The sequence below is a fragment of the Bos indicus genome, chromosome 6 (genome assembly GCF_029378745.1).
Source record: "Bos indicus isolate NIAB-ARS_2022 breed Sahiwal x Tharparkar chromosome 6, NIAB-ARS_B.indTharparkar_mat_pri_1.0, whole genome shotgun sequence".
In the NCBI taxonomy this organism is placed as follows: domain Eukaryota; kingdom Metazoa; phylum Chordata; class Mammalia; order Artiodactyla; family Bovidae; genus Bos; species Bos indicus.
The window spans coordinates 72,557,047-72,584,026 of record NC_091765.1 but is presented as its reverse complement, the minus strand read 5'-3'; the positions used below and the strand labels follow the sequence as shown (position 1 = coordinate 72,584,026).

The window sequence follows — 26,980 nt, the reverse complement described above, 5'->3', positions numbered from 1 at the left end:
ACAAAGTATATATGTCATGAGTTAAAAACCTGTCCAAAAGAATAATTACTAGGAAGTTAACATAGGTGTTTACACTTCATTTGACAATGACAATTTATTTGAACTGAGGTTTCAGTTGCTTAGTACTGATTGATGATAAAAACAACTAGCAATTACAATGACTAAATAGAGAACTGGAAATTTCTCTTGTTGTGCCTTGGGTCAAAATTTTCATTGATGGATAAATTTCACCAAAATTCTGTAACCTAAGAATTGATTATCCTTCACTATAGAAATTTAACAGAATCCTAAAATCATAAATTTACTAACAGTTATTTTTGTAGTGGGCTTTATATTCAGAAGGAATAAATATCTGTCACTCTTACCAAAAGACTATTCTGAGAGCTCAAAAAGTATAATGCCATAATAAATCATTCATAGAAGAGGGTCTCTTGTTTAGATGCCACCAAAGATTATGTTAAACAGAAAGGCAGCACCACATTTCTTACTCTGATAAAGGAGGAAAAACTTTCAAAAAACCCTGTGAAGTTTTAGCAGGTATGTTTAAACACAGCAGCATTTCATTAACAAGGACAGAGCAATACGATCACAAGAAATACGTGTAAGTCTAAACCGAATGCTATCCTGGGCAGCATAAAATGAACACTAACTTGGGTAGGCATGCCAGTGTGTCTGCCTCACACCTGTTCAAGAAAGTGACCTGTAAGCAAGGCAAGAACAAAGTGACACTGATATCATGGACTGACTTCCATTACTTTGAGAAGGGTAATGAATGGTCATGCCCCGCAACTAGAAAGAGGAGTCATTTGAGATCTATTAATTGGGCCAAACAGTTCTTTTAAGCTTTAATACTGCCGACTCCTCAACTCTGGCATTGATTGCCTCTCTCTGTCGGAAGTCAATGTTCATGCTCGATAAGGGCCATTTAAATCTTTCTGACCAAGAGGGTCCAAATCCATCTGACCTCAGAACACTGCGTCTAAGTGTCAACTTCTTGCAACATATTCTCTTGCTATCTTCGATAGTGCTAAATTAGCATAATGTTATAATTTGAAAATGACATGGGGGCACAAAGAAGTCCTACTTTATATCTGTGTGTATATATGTATATACATACACATACTTTTCATTACCACATATATTTAGTAGCCCATATTCCAGTATCACATGACAGAATTTCATGAATAATCAAGACATTTAATTTAGTTTTCTTGTGGCCACTCATGTAGTGAAGTGAAAACACCAGTGTATTAATAAGGTCCCTTTTATTACATGCTATTTCTAAGCAGATATTTGGAATGCTCAGAAGACTCCACTTTCAGTCTCCTAAGGCTTCCTAAGACATAAAATGGGACTTGAAGGAACAAGGATCTTTGGACTCTAGTTGAAACAGAAGTAGTTTTTGTTTATATCCTAGGAAACGTTGGATAACATGCCTTGTTTATGAAACTGAAAATACCACCAGATCAGCACACAAAGAGAAAGGATGCAATGGATATCAAGGTGGGTAAACGCCCAACTGTTCTGCGTCCTCCTCACCTGTGCGAAGCAAGGTGGTACAAGTAGGCCAAGTCTGACTAGGCAGAGTTTGAAGGAAGATGCTTTTCTGTTTGAGGCACAACAAAATAATTTCATGAAAATGTAGGGAGGGGAGAGGGAGCAGCTCTGTGCTTCTTGCTGTGTTACCTTTATTTATGTTCCTTGTGTCACTGAGGCTAGTTAAAAAATAGCCTGAAACACAAATATTCTAATCACCAGCCACCTTTTCCACCTTTCTTCTTTTTCTGTTGCTGTTTCTTTTTTGTTGCTGGAGCCCCAGCGGGTTTCTGGTGTCGTGGGGGTATGATATTACTTGTAGATGTAGATGCTGTGGCTGCACTGCCAGGTCTTGGCGAGGTGGGTGGGCTGCTCACAGTTTTACTGGCATCCCTGAAATCATCAGATCAGGGAAGTGTTGGTCATTCATACATTCAACAAAGGAAACCACCCCCCACAATCTCCCATACGTATTTTCTTTTTCTTTTGGCTGTGCCACATGGCATGCGAGATCTCGCCTCCCTGCTCAGGGACCGAGCCCGTGCTCACTGCAGTGGAGTGTGGAGCCTTAACCACTGGACCATGGGGGAAGACCCCACACACGTTTTCTTTTAAGGTGTGTTCCTCAATTCCCTGTCCATTTTTTTCTTGAATACAATTTTTAGTGCTTTTTAATTTTAAAATGTAATAGATGGTACATGTCAAATTTTAGAAAGATTAGGGGGAAAAAAAAAAAAACTTTTAATGGTCTATAATCCTACCATGTAGAAATAAACTCATTTAGTAACATTTTAAATTCTGCTTTCTAGTCAAATTATTTGTTTATCTAGATATTTAGTTACTTGAATTAGTGTATTTCTTTTTGAAGGTACTATAATCCCAATATTTGCAATACAATCCTACAATTCTAGTATTTACAACCAAACCAGAAACAACCCATTTTCTTTCCTTTACATAACCATATTACAAAACATTTATTAAAGGCTATTGGACTATAACTCTCATACTGAAAATATATTTTATAAATTTCTTACTAATGACTTTGAGTCAATCTCAGAAAGAAGCAACCTATGCTCAACTGAGGAACAGTGACTTACAGTTCAGAGGAAGCTCCTGCAGTTGCTCCCTGGGTCCCTTTTCCAATCTGATCCTTCTTTTTACCCTTCTTTCTTCCTCGGTAGTAGGAACGTTCACGCATTGGTAACCATCTTTCTGGATCTGGGGTCACTTTTGGGTCATAATTCTTAGGCAGTTTTCCTGTGTAACAATTAATTGATAAAGAAATGACAGATCTGTGCATAATGCTTTCGAGACAGTTTGTTTAAACACTGTGCCCAAATTTGGGACTAAACATTAAAACTGAAATAGATTTATCTGAGAAAAGTTTTATTTATATAATCTAGTAGCAGAAGAGGCCTTATTTCTAAGCGTAACACAAAATTCAGAAGCCCTAATAATATTTCATAGGTGTGTCTGTATAAAAAAATTTTAATTCTCATTTAGTAAAAGATACTTTTCAAAAGAAACATTTGAATACCATGTAACTGAATTAATATTCTTAATATAGAATTAGTTTTTGATAATCAATAGGTAAATCATATATAGAAAATGGGCATAGCTGTAATTAGAGTAAGCCTGGAGAAATAAAAGTCATTAACCATGTGAAAAGATGCTTGACCTCACTGATTAAAAATAAAAAGGACACAGGAGTTCCCTGGTATGGTTAGGACTCTGGGCTTTCACAGCCATGGCCTGGGTCATGTTCAGGGAACTGACTGAGATCCCATAGGCTGTGCAGTACAGCCAAAAAAAAAAAAAAATTTTAAAGGATAAGATATTCTAAGAAGAATATCCAGTGTTGGTGAGACTGTGGGAAACAAACAATACTGGCAGAAGGTGTATACTGGTACATACTGGTACAGTCCTTATAAAGCAATTTAATTGGCAGTATTAAGGCCGGACACGGACCTATGTTGCCCCAGTCAGGTTAACGGGAAAGACTTGCTAAATTCAGGGAGGCTCCCTTTGTCCTTCTGGATAACAAGAATGTGGCCCTGATTCCAATAAACATCTGATTACTCTAATGGGATTCAGTTTTATGTACAGTAGAGGAGAAACCAACCTCAATGCTAACCTTCCTCTACACTGTCGGTTTCATAAACAGTCAATTTCCTTACACCAGTTTGATGGAGTGCTACGGTACTTGTAGCCAAAGGCATTCTACTGTGTAAGAGCTTACTGTGTGTCAGGCACTGTTCTAAGAGCTTTTTATATGCAGTATCTTATTTAATCCTATGAGGTATTTCATCTTACTAATGAAAAACTCAGGAAGGTACGTTAAGAACCTGTTCACAGTCACAGCAAAAGAGCAATGTTACTAGAACAACAATTTGAATTCAGGCAAACTTCAGAACTGGACTCTTTAAAGTTAGAAATTTAAAATAAATGTTAGCCACAGTCAAGTCAAAACTCAGTTTCAAAGATACGAGAGGACAAATTTATGTCTGAAGATTTCTATGTAAGGCTAAGCTTAAGCGTTTTATAGAAAGAAATCTAAAGATAAAAAAAAGCCTTACCCTTCTTTTTTTTCTTCTTTTTTTTCAAATCTCCCTGTCTACAAAGAGAAAAAAAATCATTATCACTGTGATAAAATAATTACAGAGCATTAAGCATGTGCAAAAGACTGAGCTAGGTACTTTATCATGAAGAAGTTTTGGTGTCACTACACCAAAGCTAATGAACAGTTTGGATATTTATTCAGGTTAAATTTAATCAAGCTTCAAATACTGTAGTTTTTGGAAGGTGCTTTAGAAAATGGGTGACAACTGTTTTCACAGAAGAGATACAATTTACACTAGCACATATTAAATCTATGTAGAAAGAAATTTGTACAAGCACAAAAATCTACAGTTCTGTGGCAAATCACTTTATATTTGGCAAAACTAGTAAATAGGTAATCTAAAATCTTTGCCAGAAGAATATGCACAAGTATCATACAGGCCAAGAATATTTCTGGGAGGATATGCAAGGTAAGTTAACATCAGCTGTGGCCTTGGGTGGGAAAAGGGCAGACAGGGATTTGTCTCTCTACAAATTCCACAACCATATCTGCGATTTCCCAAAGAGTCTCTGCATTTCTTACTTCTTTGCTGTTGCTCACATTCTGCCTATCTCATCTTCATCTTCCTCTACAGTCAACACAGTCACCTCCTCCATGAAGCCTTTCTTAAACTCCCATTGTTCCCAGGAAGGACTGACTATTTCCTCTGGTGTACTGCTCTATGCCTGCACAATGATAGCACATGCAACCTTTGTTTTCAACTGCTGCTTATTTCTTTCTTCTAGATTGAAGTTCTTTTCAGGGCAAGGACAATGATTTATTTTCCGTCAGCAACACAATATAACTTCAAAAGAAATTAATCCTTTGTATCAAAAAGTCAACATAAATAAAAAAAAAGTATTAATAATGCCTAATGTAAATACTGTGCTGAAACTGAGTCAATGAACATCTTAGTAACTGTCTAAGGGAAAAGACAAAGATTAAAGGATTAGAAAAGAACTGTATGTTCTTACTAATTACCAGCCCTGTTTTGAAAAAGAAAAAACAAAAAAAAACCCTGAAAATATTTAAATAGGCATTATATGAAAATCCCCCAAGATCTGGTTTGAATTTATTATTTTAGAGTTTTTGATAAGGCATGAAATTGGGACAATGATTCAATGAAATTTGAAACAATATTATCACTGAGACGCCAATTCCTTATTTAACTTTTAAGTTAAAAAGGAACAAATACAGGGCTCATAATGAGGTCAATCATATACTGTTGCTGATACATATTTTTTTAAGTTACGAAAAATTATATTTTAAGTCATTCAAAAGAGAAAAGACTGAAAATTTATGAAAGTCACAAAATCAGGAAAGTGGTGTATCTCTTCCATTCTCTATTTATCCTGTCAAAAACAGAATCTTAAGGGAACATTTTATTTAGTAGGCCTCTGCTATTTTTGAGATGACAATGTATGTGAACAAGTAAAGAATCAGAATTTGACTTCTTATAAGTTACTGAAGCTGGCTAATGCTTCCTCCAAATCAGCAAAATAAATCTCATCTGAACTTTGGTTTCGAATTCTAAATGATGTACTAAATATACATCAATAATCCACAGGTAGATAAATGTTAAGTTGGGCACATCTAGCCTATGGACCATTATGCATGTGTTAGTCGCTCAGTCATGTCTGACTCTTTGTGACCTGCCAGGCTCCTCTGTCCATGGAATTCTCCAGGCAAGAATACTGGAGTGTGTAGCCATCCCCTTCTTCAGGGGATCATCCCAACCCAAGGACTGAACCTGGTTCTCCTGCACTGCAGGCAAATTCTTTACCATCTGAGCCACCAGGAAGCCCCAGTACTATGCACAAAAAGAATAAAATATGTCTACATTGAGAATATGGAAAAATCTCTAAGATTTATTAAAGAAAGTTCAAAAACAGTTAAATACAATATAATCCCATTTCTATAAAAAAACAGAAAAGAATCCAATCTAAGAAAAGTATTCCAAGATCAGTTTCATGTGTAAACACAAAGAAAAAGATCTGGATGGAAACACACTAAATTAGTACTAGAGGTAAAATGCTAGGTGGGGAAGGGAGATGGGTAACAAGGACAAAAAGCTGGGCACAGCAAAGGAGAAAAGAAACAAAAGGGACTTTAACTTTATTCACATGGAATTTTTATAAGAATGCATTTTTTCATCCCTTATATAACTTAAAGTTGGCATTAGTGAATATTATAATAAAACACATTACCCTTGCTCCTTTGGTTGATTGTCTCCAGTAACTTTTCCACCCTTCTTCCGAACGTATGTAGCACCAGGAGAATTTTCAAGAGCCTCAACATCTACTTTTAGAGACATACTATCCGATGAGGGCAAGTGTTTACTAAGACTACGACAGAACAAGAATTTGTTCAGGAAGACAATATATATATACACACACACACATTTATATTTTGCCCATGTATCTATGGCCAGTAGGAAAACAGTCTTTTTTTTTGGGTTCCCTTCATCAAAAAAATATTAAGTCTTCTATAGAATAACAAGTCAACAGATCATAAGGTCAATTATAGATACTATATTGTGAAAGGAGAACTTGGGAAAGGAGTCATAATCATTTATTTCGTAACTTGGCAATGTACTTCAAAGTAGAGGCTTAATAAAAACTCTATTCCAAAACAGTTATCATGCTTATAAAACAGATCTGCTCACTGCGAAGGTTTAGGCTTGGGGCTGGTTAGCATCCACCATCCCACATTGCTTTTGGGATCACACCCATACTGGAGTAACACACATGGTCCAAACTTAGCCAATCAGGGCACTAAATCCTCTTACATCAGTAACTGAGATAGGCAAGTGACCTAAGAGCATTAATCAGAATGATACCTCAGAATCATATGCAACCACCCAATAAAATATGCTTTTTCTTATTTTTTTCCTACTTTACTTAAACCTGGAGTGATATAAGCTGCATCTTGCTGACTGCATTTTTGCTTATGAATCAAACTGTATCCCATTTGAATATTACTGTATTTTTAGGGCACAGTGATCAATAAATTCTCAGTTTTGTTTTTACTAGTTAGAGGAGGGGTTTTGTTTGTTGAAATTTATAACAAAAAGACCCTGGTCAAAACAGGTAAAGGAAGAGATCTAGTGCTCTACTTGAGAGAGGTCTGGGACAATCAAAAGGATACGCTTTTGCCTTCTCAGGATCTACAAGTGAGTAAGCAGAAATAAGCTGCGCCAGGGTGTGAATATCTTTCGGATTTTGTCTAAAAGAAGAAATAAGAAAAAGTCATTAAACAGTCTATAGAACTGGAGAAAGTAATATAAACAAGCAAAGTAACTCCCACATGTCAAATAAGAGCAATAAAACTTGGATTTCTACACTTCCACCCTTCAAAGCTTACTTCCATAGCTGTTCTAGGTCACTAATTGCCTCCTTCTTCCGCCCATATTTGAGTTTGAAGTTTGCAGCTTCCCTTATCAAGGACAAATGAGCAGTAGATTTGGGCTATAGGTTCAATAAAGAAAGAAAAAAAAAGTTTAAGCTACATATCTAGCAAGTCAATGAAGTTTTATTCACTAGATCTTTAAAATGGACCTACCCATTAGATTTCTCATCTTAAGTTTTATTGAGTGCACAAAATAACACACATACACACAGTGGGACAGATAATTAGTACAAGTGAAGACCAATTTAAGAATTTGGGATACAATCTATCTCCATCTAAACTGTCTTGTCTACAACTAGAAGTATTACTGCATAATCAAATCTTACAAGTTTTTCACTATAGTTCTCAAACATTAATTTAACATAATACTTCCTAGAACACTGATCTCTCTTCACTCCTAACAGTGTTAACAGTATTCATATCACCTATGTGTATGTACACCTGTGTGTATAAGTTAGATACTGCCTATCCAGAGACCCATACTGGAAAAAACAAAGATGTTCCTATTAGAGATACACAATCATTCCATATACTGCTGTTCTATCAATACTACCATCCATGGGCTCTACTTTAGTGGCTCTACTCTAGAGAGCCACTAAAGATGAGCTCTCTTATATGCAGTCATGTACAATTACTATTCTTATTTCTTGAGATTACAGACACAAACACACATACATACACTCAGAAAGGAGTTTCAGAAAATATAACTGTGCTTTTTAAAAAATAATTTATTTTGCAGCCATTTCTTACTTCTAATAACTTTATTTGGACCTGGTATTCTTAAAAACTGAATGATAGCCTAATAGCATTCCACTTTTTAAACAGTGAGTTGAAATGTTTCAATTTGCCTTAAGTAGGAAATCATTACTACAGCTTTTTATTCTTATGCAAAAATGTACCCTCGTAACATTTTACTCCATTTATTTACCTGATGGTTTTGATACCACTGGATGGCTTGTGTAAAGACTTCAATGGCACTGTCAATATCTTCCTCATGGCTGTACATCGTCACTAATGCAGACACCTACCAGCCAAAGGTATAAATGAGTCAACAGAATTCCTCTGTCTCTCTCAGAATACACTTTTTGAAAACGAGTAACATTAAAGAAAGTCTGCGAGTACCCAATCCATCGTAAAAATTGCTAGCACATAACTAGAAACATCAAGAACAATGGGGCTTTCCAAATACAAAGGTGGTTACCTATAAAAAAAAATACCTCCTCTAAGGCTAGTTGACAAATGGTTTGTTACCAGTCCACAACAAGGTAAATACAGAAGTTGATAACAAGCACTTAGAAAATTAGTTTATATAGTATAAGACATTGCCAAGACATTCAAGACATGATCGTGGAAATAAACACACTAGCATGGTTAAACTCCCATGATAAGCCATATAAAACCAGTGAAAGCTTGCCTAGTGTGCTGGAGGGACAGCAAGGAGGCTTGTGAAGCTGGAGTGGAGTGAAAGGGGAAGCAGCAATAGGAGACGAGGACAAAAAGGAAGCAGAAACAAAAAGCTGGATCACTGGGAAAAGTCAATAAACCTCTGGCCAGATTAATTAGAAAAAAAGATAACAGAAACAAAATATCCTGCAGATATTAGATTATTTTCAGCCACATATTATATTTGATTCTAACATAATCACAGTCCAGTCTTAAAGTAAGAATCTTCAAGAGAAAATACTATAATACTGTTATACATTTACTGAGTGCCATCTGTAAACAAGCTGTGCTGGAGAATGACACAGTCCCTGTACAATAAATGCACATACCACCACTATAGAATTAGTCTTTACTGTGAAACAGATGTGTTCACAGCTATACTAGTGATCTAAACCTGTGATGCTTGAATCATCAGAGAACTAAATAAAAGAAGACATGATAAAATAATAGGCTAAGAAATTCCCTATATATGGTCTTAGATTATTTAAGGCTGGCTTTCAGTGGTAATACAAGGCCTAAATAGTTCCTGACACATTTGATTTAATAATAAATCAATGCAAAGCAGAGCATAAAATGAAATTAAATTTATACCAGAAAGCTATTATTTTAAGTACTTCTATATTATGAATATATATAAAAAAGGCAGAAACTAAAGGTAAAACAAAGAAATATCAGATATACCTGTGAACTTGTATTAATGCCATTACTTTTTCAGTCTTAAAATATTTTAGTTATAAACTCACCATGCCTGGTTTATGCTTTAATTCGTCTATGCTTCTCAATATCAAACATGCTTTGGAAATATTACCTTAAGAGAACAAAAACAAAATCGGCATCACACTGAAGAAAGCATCTCATGGAAAAAGAAAGAAAATTTAAAAGTCATATTTTAGAACATCTCTAAATACTCAAGCTTTGGAGCCTTGGAAATAATGTATTCTATCAATATTTACTCAGTTTGCCAACGAAGGAAATTAAATCCTAAAGAAACAACATACTTTGCTCATGCCCACAAAGTTAATGACAGAACTGCTATCTGAAAAGTCTCCCAACTCTCAGCCTGTTGAATTCTATTTCTCTCTTTTCAGAGGGTAACTTAAAGGTAGGAGTCCTTCCTTAAAGGCCTTGAAACTGTTACTGTAGGAATGAGCACAATGGACAGTAGTCTTACAATGTTGCAACGCTAGTTTTCTATTCATTGCAAATCTCAGTAAGTTAAACTTTCCACAAAACAAAAACCATGACACATTCACTCTCAGTAATTAGTATGATAAATTATCTTTACAAAAATAAACTGAAAACTGGGTGAGAAAAGATTAAAGGGGAAAGCAAGACAAAGAAAAAAGAGAGGTGGGAAAAGGAAAAAGAAACAAAACATTAAGATAAGAAATTTGAGAAAAGGGAAGCTGGTCTCAACCTGCTTTTCATTATTATTACCCTACTAAGAAGCCTTTTTAGACATTTTTTTCCCCTAATTGCCAACTCCCCTCCCTTCTACCCATGAAATTTTCATTCTAGCCATCATAATATCTAAAAAAATTTTCAATGCTCTGCTCCCACCAAACCAATCATCCCCGCCTTGAGAATACACCTCCTGATTTATGGCCGACACCAGAGCTGTCTGACAGCAGTCTGCCAGAACTTTCTGTGATGATGGAAACAGCCTCCATCTGTGCAGTCCAACCAGCCACATGTGGGTACAGAACTTATGAAATGTGGTCAACACAACTGAGGAATTGAATTTTAAACTTTGTCTAATTTTAATTTAAACTTAAACATGGATAGTGGCTACCAAATAGAGACAACACAGCTCTAGACACTCACTCAACATTGGTTCAAAATCATAAACAAAAAAACTACTAGTTTTCTTTTAAGATTCAAAAATGTTAAGTTCTCATTAAACTTCTTTGCCTCTTTTCTACCAAAGATATGGGTTATAAAGTTTAAAAGAAGAATAAAGGACTAAATAAGAAATTTTGAAAACTAGGATGTAAAGTCACACTTATTTCACGCAAACACTACCACGTGATAGACATAACATTTCGACACAAGACATACATATCCAGGAAATTTAAGTATAGAACAGATGAATTCTGTGCTTCTACAGACTTTCAAGGCATAGTTTGAGAAACATTCTAACAATTTAGGAAGTAACCCAAGAAAAGGCCTACTAAACTCACTACTACATCTGTTGGAGCTTGTACAATCTAGCTTCGTATTTGGAACATTATGCTTCACTATGATGCTAAAATTTTAAAAAATCACATAGTCTACAAATACTTCAGAATCATTCCAACCATATATTTCCCTTAACATGATTATTTTGATCATGATGAAATAATCATGACTACCTTGGGAAATTTTCAGCTGTGCCATGGTCAGCTTAATTTCAGCAGCGTTTTCTGGATGCTGATCTGAATAGTCCTAAATAGTTGGGGGGGAGGGGGAAATCACATTTAATTTACACAACTAAGTGTACATATTCTAACCGCTTATTTCAGCCTTGTTAAATTTTAAATCTAGCTTTTGAATATTAAATTTCTTGTTTCAGAACAAATGTTTAAATTTGAAAAAATTTTATTCGATACCCACTTGGCTTCAAAATTATTAAGTAAGTGAAATATCATCAAGTTTCCAAGAAGTCACCAGCAGAAAAATAATAATTAAGATTACTATGCAGATTTTTTTTTTAAGATACTAAAAAAAAATTAAAAAATTATGACTCTTAACTCCTTATCCCTGTTCAGCAACATTTCCCCTGAAGATGGTCCTAATTTTACACTGTCCAATTTTCCAGTGTGGTCTCTACTCTCAGGAAATTCAATGTGATTTAGCACTTCATTCTGGTTAATTAAAAATCAAGTCAGTATTTCTGTAATTGATGTTTTGGATTGGGACTTTAATTAAGAGAATACATTATTGGTATTTTAAATCTAAAACAGACCATTGTGTGCGTGTATGTGTTAGTCGCTCAGTTGTGTCCGACTCTTTGCGACCCCATGGACTGTAGCCCACCAGGCTTTGTCCATGGGATTCTCCAGGCAAGAATACTGGAGTGGGTTGCCATTTCCTTCTCCATTAACAAATCATTAACTACTGTTAAATTGATCTGCAAATAAAAAATATTCTTCAGAGTTTATGGCAAACATTTACTAATGCAAACTTACATAAAGAAAGCTGCAGCCAAAGAATTAATTGAAGTGACACTCTGGCATGTATCTAGTGGTATATTATCAATACTTACTCATTTTCCCATGAAATTTATAAGGCTTACATTATTATAACATAATGAAAATGAAACAAGGCTGCAGCCATCTGACATCTCATGAAAAACTCAAAATTGTTTTACCTGAAGCAGCTCTATTGCTTTTGTATGCTGCTTTTCACGGCAGAGCTGGGCAGCTTGGATCAACACAGGAAGGAGACGCTCAGGACTTTGCGACTGTAAACTGGCAGATATTTTGCGACACTGTTCTGCCTAAAAAACAGTATTTCACACCCCACCCCACCATAAGCTGGTCAATTAAATCAAACATTAAGTGAATGACCAAAGGGAAAAGAAGCATAGGGGAGGTGGAAGGAAATCAGTTGAAACAAAATCGTAGATGAAGAACCGCTTAGGTCGAGAGAGTACTTTATAGTAGCCTCAATTTTTTCTTATAAAAAAAAACAGATTTCCATTTACTGAATATAAACTACAGGTTCTGAAAGCATTTAGGAAAAATAAGTCCTAAATATTCATTTGGATGCTTAAATTCCAGAATTTTGTTTAAACACACACACATATCAAGTGTCACCCTTTGCTTCAAAGCAACAAAATGTACAGGTATTTCTTGCTAAAGTATTTAAGAAGAATATGACTCAGTTCTAAATAATGAAAACGTTACTGCCTCTCAGCCCACTGAAAACTCCTGCTCCAGCAGAGTACGAAATCATAACTTAATTAGAATTTACACACATGAGATTTAGAATCGACCTCATTTATAGCTTGAGGTGATTATGCACAAACTATAATGAAAGATGGCTCTTAAATCTATACTCATGACCAGCACCTTTGATTTTTTCCTTAATTTAGAGCAATTAGAAATAAGGTAATGAGAAAATTATCTCATTTACAGCTGTGAACAGTGTTTTCTTCTTAGAAGCCACCAACTGCACACCTTTACAAAGAATTGGGCAAATTACTTATTTAACAGTTAAAATCTATGATACATGACATTCTGAAGTATGCATGAATTAAAGACAAAAAATGAAAATACAGACTGGACTGATACACCCATTATGGATCATGTACCATACTCCAAAATGTTTAGTCAGGGGGACCAGAGCTCTGTTACCTACCTGATTTGTGTACATAGCAAGTAAAGCTTTGTTAAATTCTATAGCTTGCAGTTGTTTCTTAGAAAGCTTAAACTCCACTCCTTCTGCATTGGTTAATTTCACTTTCTTCTTGGAGTCAAAGACATTTTGGTCCTGACAAAGAAAAGATCACTCATCATTAGCAACAATCTTAGACTTCAACTCTTTCAACACTCCAAGGCCTTATTTTACGTTAACACAACAAGAGAGCTTGGAAGATAATATACCTGGTTGGGGTGCCTATGCTACTATGATGCATACACATTTGGCTTGGGTTCTTGGTTTTATCTTTCCACTATTAATGGCCTATTTTTAGCTTTTTGATTAAAAGTACAGAGGGACTACACAAATCTTACAGTGAAAATCAGGACTAAAAATCAAAGATACCTAAATTTGTAAATTCTACAATCTTAAGAATTTAGATGACCAATGAGTAATGTAACTTACTCCTCTTTGACATACTGTCATACATAAACAAATGGAATGGAGTAAGAATGGGAGGGACTAAGTCATGCTGCACCCTGAGGAGGACAACCAGACATCTGAGTGTCTACTAGCATAGCAATCTAGCTTTGTTAAATATTTATTTGCAAATATGTGTTACCACTGTGCTTTTAAAACCAGGTTTTCTACTAAAGACTAAAAGGAGGCAAAGAAGAAATCTAAAATAAATTTTACTTATTGAGTGTGAAGCTTCAATCCAATGTGAAATTATTTTAAACATACAGTAAGAACAATATAAATCCTTAAGAAAACTATATTTTTAGTTGGTACTCTTATCTCACTATTTTAATACTTAAATTCACCATGCATGCCACTGCCAGATTTCTCTTAAACTTTGCCATCATGGCACTTAATAAAATTTTATATTTTCTGAGGACTCCCACAACTTGATCATCAATAAATCTAAACTTTTTTGAAACTAGCAAGTGTGTATGTATCTTTTGCTCTCACTGTCCCCTCAGAAGTTATTTGCATATGCTTAGGCATGGGAAATGCTTAACCTTCAATTCATATCCCTCCTTCAGGGCTCTGCTCAAATTAGCCAACTCAGAGATCTTTTTTCTCACCAAACACCACAGTTACAAAGTATCTGACTAGAAATTTAAATGTGCACAATTTTTTTCAAAACTAGAATGAGATTTTTAATGCTACATAATGATTAAGACCATGTTTCATATTTATTTTGCATTACCTAATGGATTCAGCATATTAAAAAGCAGAGACATTACTCTGTCAACAAAGGTCCATCTAGTCAAAGCTATGGTTTTTCCAGTGGTCATGTATGGATGTGAGAGTTGGACTATAAAAGAAAGCTCAGTGCCGAAGAATTGATGCTTTTGAACTGTGGTGTTGGAGAAGACTCTTGAGTGTCCCTTGGACTGCAAGGAGATCCAACCAGTCCATCCTAAAAGAGATCAGCCCTGGGTGTTCATTGAAGGACTGATTTTGAAGCTGAAACTCCAATACTTTGGCCATCTCATGCGAAGAGCTGACTCATTTGAAAAGATCCTGATACTGGGAGGGATTGGGGGCAGGAGGAGAAGGGGACAACAGAGGATGAGATGGCTGGATGGCATCATCGACTCGATGGACATGGGTTTGGGTGGACTCTGGGAGTTGGTGATGGACAGGGAGGCCTGGCGTGCTGCAGTTCATGGGGTCACAAAGAGTCGGACACGACTGAGCAATTGAACTGAACCGAATGGATTCAGCAATATACTGAAGAAAAATTCAGAAATGTTGACTGAAGAAAAATTCAGTATATAAATATATTTATTAGGTTGGTGCAAAAGTAATTTTGGTTTTGTATTATTGAACTTTGCTATCTGATACTGAATACACTCTTAAATAAATGCAGTTATGTTATATATCATTTTAATGCACATTTCTTGCTTTATAGTTTTTACTATGAATTATTACTTGCTGTTTATTTCATATGTACTTTAGACTATGGAAATGATGGTAGACAAAAAGCAAATTTGAGTAATTTTCTTATTCAAGTTCAAATTGAGTCATAAAGCAGCAGAGACAACTCACTACAGGAACAACGCATTTGGCCCAGGAACCACTAATAAACATCCACTGCAGTGGTGGTTCAAGAAGTTTTGCAAAGGAGACAAGAGCCTTGAAGATGAGGAGCACAGTGGCCGGCCATTGGAAGTTGACAATGACCAACTGAGAGGATCATTGAAGCTGATGCACTTACAACTGCACGAGACGTTGCCCAAGAACTCAATGCCAACCATTCTATGGTTATTTGGCATTTGAAGCAAATTGGAAAGGTGGAAAAGCTCAATAAGTGGGGGCCTCATGAGCTGACTGAAAGTCAAAAAATTCGTTGCTTTGAAGTATTATTTTATTATTCTACACAACAACGAACTATTTCTCGATTGGACTGTGACATATAACGAAAAGTGGATTTTATACAACAACCAGCAATGACCAGCTCAGTGGCTGGACCAAGAAGCACCAAGCACTTCCCAAAGTCAAACTTACACCCAAAAAAGGGTTATAGTCACTGTTTGGTGATTTGCTTCTGGTCTGATCCACCACAGCTCTCTGAATCCAAGTGAAACCATTACATCTGAGAAGTATGCTCAGCAAACTGATGAGATGCACAGAAATCTGCAACGCCTGCAGCCAGCATTGGTCAACAGGAAGGGCTCAATTCTCTGTTAATGCCTGACCACACATTGTATAAACAATGCTTCAAAAGTTGAACGAACTGGGCTACAAAGTTTTGCCTCATCCATCATATTCATCTGACCTCTTACCAGCTGACTACCACTTCTTCAAGAATCTCGACCACTTTTTGCAGGAAAACACTTCCACAACCAGCAAGCAAGATGAAGAAAATGTTTTCCAAGAATTAAACAAATCCCAAAGCATGAATTTTTATGCTATAGGAATAAACAAACTTATTTCTTGATGGCAAGAATGTGTTGACTGTAATGGTTCCTATTAATCAAGATGTGTTTGAGCCTAGTTACAAGGATTTAAAATTCAGAGTCTGAAACTGTAATTACTTTTACACTAATCTAATAGATTGAGGTATTTAGTATTTCACATACACTCTTCCCCACTATTTATAAATCAGTTAAAAACAATTTGTCCTCACTAGCATTTTAAATTGTTCATGAACATAAGCAGGTAGATCTTGCTACTAAAAATCAAATGCCAGCATCAATTTCTGGAAACCTACACCATGACAATGGCCTGCAACACCCTGTAATTATTACCTTTCAGTGCCACTATCCCACATATGTGAACCCTCTGAATCTCTGCCAAATGAGGTGAGAGATACCATACATGGCTAGAAGGAGAGCACTTTGGAGTCAGAGACTAGAATCTGAATCCAAGTTCTACCTCTTATTGGCTGTGATCTTATACAAATCATTTAACTCCTTTTAGCCTCAGATTATACTTCTATAAATTGGAGACAAGTACTGTCACCTAAAAAGGTAACTGTGAGGATGAAATAAGCTGGTGCTTGGAAAATCACACAGCCTACCAAAAGAAACCAACTGTTACTTTTCTAATTTTCTATTGACTTGAATTTCAAATCTGAACTTGAAATATCTTCTCATTAAAACAATGTTCCAAAAGGTGTTTATTCTGACTCACACAGTACTCATTAGGACTGTTTATATACATGCTTGTAATATTTTACTCAGGGCTTGGATTGAGGAGGGCGATGGAGACAGAGAAAACCTGCCCATGGCTCTTCTCCCTCAAAACAGAAACCACTGGAAAGACAAAAACTATAAACAGAAAACTTGCATTCAGACTTACTAGATGAAGAAATCAAAGTCTAAACAATTTACTTCTCTAACAAATATTCTCCATATAATGATAATGGGAAATATTATTATAGTTATATTAACATAATAATATAACCATATAGAATATGATAATTCTAATAAATAATGGGAAAAAGGTAAGATTTTAAAGTCCAGTGTATAAAGCTACAAAATAGTTCTATTATTTGAACACACCTTGCAGAATCATTATGAGAGTTAAATAACACTCTCCACTGTGATTTTTGGGCTTCCCAGATAGCTCAGTTGGTAAAGAATCCACCTGCAATGCAGGAGATCCCGGTTCAATTCCTGGGTCGGGAAGATCCACTGGAGAAGGGATAGGCTACCCACTCCAGTATTCCTGGGCTTCCCTTGTGGCTCAACTGGTAAAGAATCCACCTGCAATGCAGGAGACCTGGGTTCTATCCCTGCATTGGGAAGATCCCCTGGAGAAGGGAAAGGCTACCCACTCCAGTATTCTGGCCTGGAAAATTCCATGGACTGCACAGTCCATGAGGTCGCAAAGAGCAGGACATGACTGAGCGACTTTCACTCACTCACTCATTGTGATTTTGCTGCAACTGGACTTTGTCATGGAAAAATCTATCCTAGAACAAGGCAGAGGTAATATGCTTCTAGTGTTAAGATATAAGTGTAGGGAAACCATGGATAGTCCATACCTTGTTAATTGTAATGATGTTATTTGCAATCACAGCTAGCAATGCCACATCTGTTGGTCTGTGAACAAAAAGTAACAGTTAAAAAGGAACAGACCTTTAAAAAGAAACCTTATCCCCTATAAAAGACACTTCATTTTTATAACTCACTTTAATTTTATTATCTGGTTGTAAAGTTGCAAAGCCTCCTCTGTACGACCCTGAAGCTGCAGAATATAGGCCATCTGCCCATGAATGATGGCCAGTTCTGCCTGGGGGTCTTCTTCAGTCCCATCCTAAGCAAAAAAAGAAAATTATTTTCCCCATAAGTTCTCCAAATTGATCCACATATTCAAAAGACTATATAAACAGAAAGAAAATATATAATTTTCAGGAATTTTCCTATAGAGTCAGTTTTTTTTAATTTAGGAATTGCCATCAAAACAGGGAAGCTTAAATGAGAATGGCAAGAAGAAAGATTCTGGAAGAACATGGTAACAAGTTCAGGAATACTATTCATTGATCATTTCTTCTTTAAAACCTAAGAATTAAAAAACAGTAAAAACTAGCACGCATGTTTAAGGTTTTATAACAATACCCCTGAATTCTGAAAACAATTTTCTCATAGAAACACATTTTCAGAATGCTTTACTCTTAATTCTAATATAATTCTAATCCAAAGATTACAAAATTTTAACTAGGAATTATCACTTGTAAAGAACTTCAAGAGCTGAAACTAATTCTGTAATTAAAGTAGCAAGTCTCTTAACTGATATGCCAGACGAATCTATATTTTCCATTCCTTTGGAGAAGCTGACTGATGCCCACACACAGTGAATCCTCAAGGCTAAGAGGCTGCTCTTTTTTGCCATATTTGGCATTCCTACTCTCACCTGGTAAGAATATGTTCACCAGGAGTGTCAGTTTGTTTCCAATCCCATTATGCCATTGTGTTTGATAAGAAAATTATAAAACTTAAGTATTATAGTAAGACACGAACTATGAATGAGAAAAAGAGACTGGCTTCAATGATTAACTATGCTAAATGTTCAGAAATATTTGACAAAGGTAAGTTCCTAAAGAAAATTACTATCTAATTAGGTATGAGCAAGAAAACAGTAAGAGATCAGTGAAAAAACGATTTGGTAGTGAAAGTAATTCACGACTATCTTTAAAATACTATTACACTTTAAAAAACCCCTGGAGATCTGAGGGTAGAATTCTGTAAGAAATATGCATGGAATTCCCATGAATAGATCCTTACTCAAAGACTTGAGCCCTACATCTAAAACAGGAGAATGAATTTACATTTATATGAATTTAAAATGAAATGCATAAGGCATATAAAATTTTTGTATTATAATTTATCACTCTAAGAGATTCCATCAAATAAGGGTTTTTGTTGATCTTATTCCATCAAGTAAGATCCCAGAGGGTTTCTGTGATTCCTATTTAATGAATCAGCATCATTTCAAAAAGTCAATAAATACTACAAAGAAGTCTACTACAAATTTATATTAGCTACAGTATAATATCTGGGCTTAACCACAGTGGCATACTTACAGAGTCTTCTGAAAATGAACGGCGGCAGAGATCTATAGGAAAAAATGTTTTTAAAATTAACACTGCTGGGTAACTCTCATTTCTTTCATGTTCCAACTAGCAAAAACAAAATTCTTAGGCAGAAGATTTAAGATAATTTTGATAACAAGCAAATTTGAGATTTATCATTAACATCAGACATATTACATAAATATCAATCCTTGATTATTCTTGCTCTTTGGCATTTTCTTTCACTTGTAATCCCTGTTAAAATTTTTTTAACGGAATTAAAAATCTATAAATGTAACAAAGGTTGACTGCAAAAAATCAGTTATAGAAAAGTGTAAAGACAATACTTCTGCCACCCAGAAGTAACTACTCTTTAGCATTTCAGTTATTTTTTTTAATGTAAATGCACAGTTGCATTTTTAAATGAAAGTGGGATATTCTACTATTTTGAAACCTCCCTTCCCCCATTAACATACTATGGACATCTTTATAACACAGATATATCTACATTATTATTTTTAACATGAATATTGTTAATATTTTTAACATGAATATGGTAATCTATTCTATGGTTATAAAGAAACTAGCTAGTCCTCTAATAGAGGACTGAAACGCATGTTTCTTAATTTTTGTTCTTATGAACATTCATACATACATATGAATGTATCCAGTTTTTCCTTAAATTTCTAGAAATGAAATTCTTAGATCAAAGGGTATGCAAATTTCAAAATCTGCTACACTGCCTCAAACTGCCCACTGCAAAGCCTCTACTACTTTTATATTCAAACCTCAAACTACGTATGAGGGTGTCCTCCATACCACTTCAATGCTAGGTATGATCCAGAAATCGTAATTTTTACACACAGTTTTCACCTCATGGTGCTCTAACCTTGGCCCTTATTTTAACCATCAGTATTAATAAACCAGCGTGACTTCACTTTCACTTTTCACTTTCATGCATTGGAGAAGGAAATGGCATCCCACTCCAGTGTTCTTGCCTGGAGAATCCCAGGGACGGGAAAGCCTGGTGGGCTGCCTTCTGTGGGGTCGCACAGAGTCAGACACGACTGAAGTGACTTAGCAGCAGCAGCAGCAGCATTAATAAACCAGACCCTATTTCATCTTTTTTTCCTTCCTATCATTCACTGCAGTTCTACAACATCACTTTCATAGCTTCCAAGGAATACGTATGCAGAAGCAAGTTGAAATATTTCAGGAGTTGAGACCAGTCATTAAGTTCTCTAATAAATTATTTTCTTTTTCTAGTAACAGCTTTCAGGTATATAGGTACTGTATAGGGAAACATACTAAGTGGAGTGAAAATGTGCTTGAATAGTGTTATCAATGCACAAATGTAGTGTATACTCAGGCACACACACAGGCACATCATACTGTTACTGTACTTGTGTACTTAATACCAATAATAACATTTACCAGAGTTTATTAACATATTAACATATAACAGAGTTTATTAACTCTGTTAACTTGCATTTAAAATTCACAGCAACTTGTTCCAAAACCTACTACTCAAATTTAAGTTTTGAGTATGGACAAAACAAACTTGAATATGGACAAATAGACTGGTTTAAGGGTAAGAAACCAAGAGAGAGACACAGTCAGGATACCAAGTGAAGGGCTAGATGGATTCTGAGAAATTTCCACTGCATCAATAATTTCCACTTAAAAACATCCCAGAAACCAAATGTAGGTTTTGGAAATACTTTGCAAAGTTATATGCATGTTATGTTTACATATAATTTTAACAAGTGTCCAACCTTCAGCTTTTTGCAGAATTCTCATCGCCTGGCTCAGCTGGCCTTGTCCTATGAGAGCACACGCAGTATTGTAGCACAGCTCATGCGTGCCTTCTTGGAGACCCAAGTTCTCCTGCCAGAGAGCAAAACACCAGTCAAACACCAGACAGGAACAATGTTTCATGGCTGTATGCATATACAGAGATACTCACTGGAACCACTTTTTCCCAGTTGCTTTGAGCTGCAACAACTGCTGAAAGATTTGTTTTTCTCTCCTCATCATAATCATCTTGGGAGTTTCGGACAAGATCTCTATATACAGCCAGGCATTCATCATAGCGTTCTAACCGGTATAACTGAAGAGATAAATAGCATATCAAAAATCAGAGAAGACAAGTATTGTGTTATATCCTTAACCCTGTATAAATCCTTTTTGGAACTGTTATATAAGAAACCTAACTCAACATAATGTGGGAAATTAACTGTTTTTCCTTTACAATTTTTCAATTAGTTCTGCATGCTAATACTTCCCAAAAGTTACTTGCAATGAATCTCTACTATACTGCATATTTGTAGGCATGATTCAGTGAGAAAAGCCATTGTATCAACTCCCATCTTGAGGTTAGGTAAGTGTCTAAGTGGGTTGTAAAAGAAAATCATTCCGCAGAAATCAACCTTGCTATCTAAGTCTGACTCAACAATTAAAAAAAAATTTCCCAGAAGATTACTAAGCCCTAGTAAATAGGAACAAAATTAGATGTCAACACAAGGGCTTACTATTTCCAGGGGTTCATTATACTTGATGTTCATTTCCCTTTCCCAGAAACCAACTATTGTATTGGGTAGTGTCAAGTGTATACAACATAATTCTTGCTTATTCCATTCAAGTTGTTCTCAAAGGGCAGTGAGAACTGCCACTCTGGGTCAATTCGTCTACCATGTATGCAAAGACAGGTACCCTTTATCAATACCAAAATGCAGGCATTCACCCTAAACTAACCCAGCTTACATGAAAAGTGTTTTATGGGCCTATAACCCATAAACATGGCCAAATTTTTCTTTGTTAAACTAACACTACCTTTTAGGGACAATATATAATTCAATATATTTGCCCAAAACTGACATTTTAAAAAAATTTAAGAGGGTTTTGCTAGTTCTAGTATAACATTTCTGTTTTCTTATCATAAATAACCCTATAGGCTTATTTGTATGTCTCAAAACTCTTTGAAAATAAGGTATTTCCAGAGATTTCATGAACCATCTGAATTCATCCAAATTCTTATTCATCATGATTTTCTTCATTTTACACTTAGAATAAAATACCAGTTAAAAACTATAAAGACTACTTCAAAACTATAGTATATAAACTTACTGGCCTTCATCTTTCCAACTACAAAGTTCAAATTTCATAGGATAGTTCTTAATTTCCCAACTACCTGGAGGAAGTCATTTGTTCATAGAACACTATACATGCAGTTGCTCATATGAAGATCAAGAAGAGGGAATATGCTGAATTGGTTTGGTGGCAAGTTTAATGGTTTAATGGAGCATCAGGATGGGCTGGGGTTCCTCATCCCCACTCCCTGGTCTAGGCAGAATCTCACTTAGGATGACCGTCAAACAGGGATTTTAAAGCAATAATTACCACTTGTCCATAAAGCTCCTTTAGTTTGTCTGTCTGCTGGCTGGCACTTTCTATTGTCTTCAAGGCATTCTCAATTCTGTTCAGCCTATACTCACAGTATGCCTTCTCAAAGGAAAGAGAGTTACTGAAAAAGGAAAAACCAATATGTGATTATTAGCTAACACTGCAGAGCACCCACTATAAGCCAGATACTGCTCTAAGCACGCTTGATAATATTAAGTTATTTAATCATTAATAAGATGACAAACACTAGTGACTTGTCTAAAATCAGATAGCTCAAAAGTGATAGAAAATACTACATTCATTACCCTAGGCTCTCTTGTTTTCATGGATACTTACTAGAATTACTGGCCTTTTGAAACAAATACATAAGAATGAAATTCTGAATTAGCTAAAAACTGTTTTAGATATAAAGACAATCTCAAAATTGTTTTAAATGTGTTATACAAGTTTCTTAAATCTATTAATCAAATAATAAGCCATAACATGCTGTTTTAACTTGTTAAAGAATAATTAGCAAAGAAAAAGTAACTAGAAATCTTAAAAAAGCACAGCACTTGTAACCAAACTGGTAAACACACAACTACAAAAAACACTCCTTATGCACATCGACTTAAGAATTCATCTACATGAATGTCACACGTGAAACTCTTTTGGAAGTTTCAACCATAATCTATGCAGAAAAAACCAATATCAAGCAGATGGCAATATCCTTTACTCACTAGACTTAACAAAAAACTATATGAAAACGTCCCCCCCGCACAAAATCACCCAAAATCAAAACACTGAATTTTAGTATAAACATGTTTATTAGAGGAAAACAGTATACCTTTTATTGGGGCTTCCTTTGATAACACTTTTATTTTTAGTAAAATCTAAAAAAATTTTTTTAATCTGTAATACATGCAGTTGGCCCCAGTAAAAAACCAAAAAGGTATACACTGAAAGGTTTTACTTCCACTGTTATTCAAATCTACTGTGTTCCCCTTACCTCCTACAAGTGACTATTTTTATTTATTGCTTCTGCATCAAGTGTTTGTCTTTGCAAATACAAAAAAATACACATAGAAATTCTTATATCCTTTTCTTATACAAAAGGAAGTATACAATACACTGTTGTGTACCTTATAAACATTAAAGAATAAATATGATACAACCTTCATTTCAATACACATTTCATTTGGGGCTTAGGCATAACTAAAGAAAAATGAAATTACAGTAACAATTCAGAATTTAAGTTCACATTTCATGAAATGAAAAATGAAGTAACAATAAAACACTGCTGGATTTCCCTGGTGGTACAGTGCATACGAATCCACCTGCCAATGCAGGAGGACACAGGTTTCATCGATCCCAAGTCCTGTAACTAAGACCCCACACGCGCTGCAACTACGGAAGCCTGCACATCCTGGAGCCTGCACGCTGCAACTACCGAAGTCTGTGTGCCTACAACCTGTCCTCTGCAAAAAGAGAAGCCACCACGAGGAAAAGCCCACACACTGCAACAGAGTAGTCACTGCTGGCTGCAACCAGAGAACGCTTGCACAGCAACAAAGATCCGGCGCAACCCCAAAATAATAATAAACAGTAATAAATTAAAAACTACTATATATTCTAAAGACTGCTGAAGAACTCTGAAAGATCTTGGCCTAATATCATACTCACCTAAACAGTTCTCAAAGGAGACAGGCACAGAGGTCAGTCTAAGACTGCCAAACCATCCTAGAGACCTTGCCTTACACATCCCTACCCTGTGTGTTCTGCCCTCCTCTGTCCCCCAACCCTTTTTTCAAATTAAACTTCTGCTGAATGGCTCTCCCTACATCCTTCAAGAACTCTTGTGACTCTTATTTATGGCCCATGCCCCTCCAGAGTTTCCCTTCTTCTTCCCTTCCCTTCAAAGGGAAGATAGGTGTAAAGAAAAGGCTCCTTAAGGCATGACAGAACAGAGGTTACTATTGCTCCTTCCAGTTTCAGAAACAACACTGGGAAGCAAGAGGAAGAAAGAGGAAAGGAAGGAAAAAGGTAAAAAAATCACTGAATAATGGGGGGAAAACATGGAAATGGTTATAGCTGTGGTAAACGTGCACAAACAACTAATTAAATCACTTACTTGGCAAACACTTTGGTGTGAGTGTTGATGACATTCAAGGCTTCCTTGAAACTTCCGTTCTGGATAAGGCACACCACTTTACAGTGCAGGGCAGTAACGTCATCTTTATTGATCTGCAGTACTAGAGAGCAATTTTAGGGAAGCAAGTTTTAAATCCATTTGCTTTGCACATTTCCACCTAAGGAAGCTACAACACCAATTTTAGTGCAGCAGAAATGATTGGTCAAAATATTTTTTAAATGGCTGATCTTTAAGTTAAGAAGTGACAATAAGGAGAGCTAGTTAGCCTTTCCAGTGAGATAGCTTCTCAAGATGCATGTAAAAAAAAGTACAGTGAAATAAAGAATGAAGCTATTTTCTATTGCTTTTTCATCTTGGGACACATGCTATATCCTACATATTTCATTACTTCATAGGGAAAGAAAAAATTCACACAGAACTTAGCAGCAAATGACAGGTTTGATTATAAGTTTGTCACTAACTGCCTTGAAGTCTTGGGCAAGTCATTTGACTGCCAAATGTCAAGTTTCTGGTTGCAAAATGAGTATGAAAGCATTACCTATTTTACAAGGTTATTAAGAAAATTACATGAGAATACTCTGTATAAATAAATTGTTTGTACACTGTAAAATATACAATTTATTTTGCTGGCAATATTTCCAAACACCATTCAAAATTTCCCTTTTCGGCTAATATAACTAAACCAGAAATACAAGGAAGAAGTCAGATGGCCAAGTGTCAATGCTAAAGAGCTGTTCAGTGTCAAAACGACTAGGATCACTCCTCCTGCTTTTGGGCAACTATAGGAATTCAACTCTCAGTCTAAGAATCAGAGTATTTCTATCAATTAAGAAAATATATACTGGAGAACAAACTGACAGCCCTTGCTGATTAAAGAATGCCTGCAAAATACTACAGTGCTGATTAATACTGGTTGCAGGTCTAGCCAAAGGCCAAAGTTAATTCAAAACAAGTTTAAGAATCAAATAATACTCATTAGTAGCTATTTCCCTCAATGTGTGAAATCACAAAAAGTGCACTGTGGGCATAATCACTTCTTTTCACGTTAACTCAGCAATAGATTATTGAAAATCCATACTTGTATGTTACAGAAATACCTTGTGTGTTATTACTGCTTTGAACAGTCAAACCCTGTCCAGGTAATTACATTTCCAAACCGAACAAATACAGGCAATATCTTCAGTAAAGAATTTAGCACGACAGAGAGCATTAAAAAGCATGGCTATATTACAGTCAGGTAGTAAATGATAAAAGAATATAATGAATTGAACATCACATCGAAGACAGTTTACTCGAAAAACGAGCAGTTACTGGACAAAAAACAGAATACACCTTTCCTTTTTGCAACATTATTTCAAATGTTAGTGCTTTCACGCACACATTTTCTTGTCTAGGACGCTGGAGGGATGCTATCTGTGGGAATGACAGGCCTAACATCCAGATCCAGCCCTTTCCTCTACCCTGAGTCTGTACAGCTTCCACTTCGTCAGCACTAGCTTCCAAATTACGTGTCCCAGGCAGGTTCCTCCCCCGCGCTGCGGCCCAAAAGAAAAAGCTCCCTTAGCAATATTGTCTTGATCACTCCACTACAAGGAAAGCGAAAAGGAGGCAACGTGGAGTATTTGCGAAATAAGGCGTGAAATCAACGGAGTAAAGTAAAAACTGTTTACAGAAGACATTGGGAGCTACGGTCTCTTTAAATCCCTCCCTCGCTTCTCGAGGGGGGGAGCTAAAGAGGGAAGTACACGTGGCTCTAAGCCATCCAGGACCCAGAGCTGGTTGGGTTGAACAAATGGACGGCGACCCCCGCCGGCTGGACGTTCCAGCCCTAGCGGGCGGCTGGGGTCTCCCCTCCCCGCATCTGCTCGGAGACGGTCGCGCGCGTCGCAAGGGGGCTGCATCCTCCTACCCGCCTGGCGCTACCCGGACACTTACTCTTGTTGACGGTTTTGAGAGCGCGCGTGAAGTCACCGTTCTGGCCATAACGGTTCACTTCACTCCAAAGCGCAGGCACCGAAACCCCCCCACTGCCGCCGCTCGCCATCTTGGAGGAGAGGAGAGCCGACCTCTGCCCCGGAAGAGGATCTCGGAG

General features: G+C 36.2%; 1 protein-coding gene across 1 annotated transcript; it reads right to left on the bottom strand.

The window, feature by feature from the left end:
• Nucleotides 1–68: 68 nt before the first annotated feature.
• Nucleotides 69–26,980, bottom strand: SRP72 (signal recognition particle 72). The gene is made up of 19 exons (XM_019962803.2): nt 26,824–26,980; nt 24,868–24,988; nt 22,755–22,878; nt 21,322–21,465; nt 21,131–21,242; nt 19,368–19,399; nt 17,976–18,100; nt 17,829–17,886; nt 13,328–13,459; nt 12,336–12,464; nt 11,338–11,410; nt 9,730–9,794; nt 8,472–8,567; nt 7,499–7,602; nt 7,283–7,360; nt 6,343–6,480; nt 4,113–4,150; nt 2,634–2,793; nt 69–1,929 (listed from the first exon to the last, which is right to left on the bottom strand). Exons 1-19 carry the CDS (start codon nt 26,930–26,932, stop codon nt 1,752–1,754), a joined length of 2,016 nt encoding a protein of 671 aa, XP_019818362.1. The 5' UTR covers nt 26,933–26,980; the 3' UTR covers nt 69–1,751.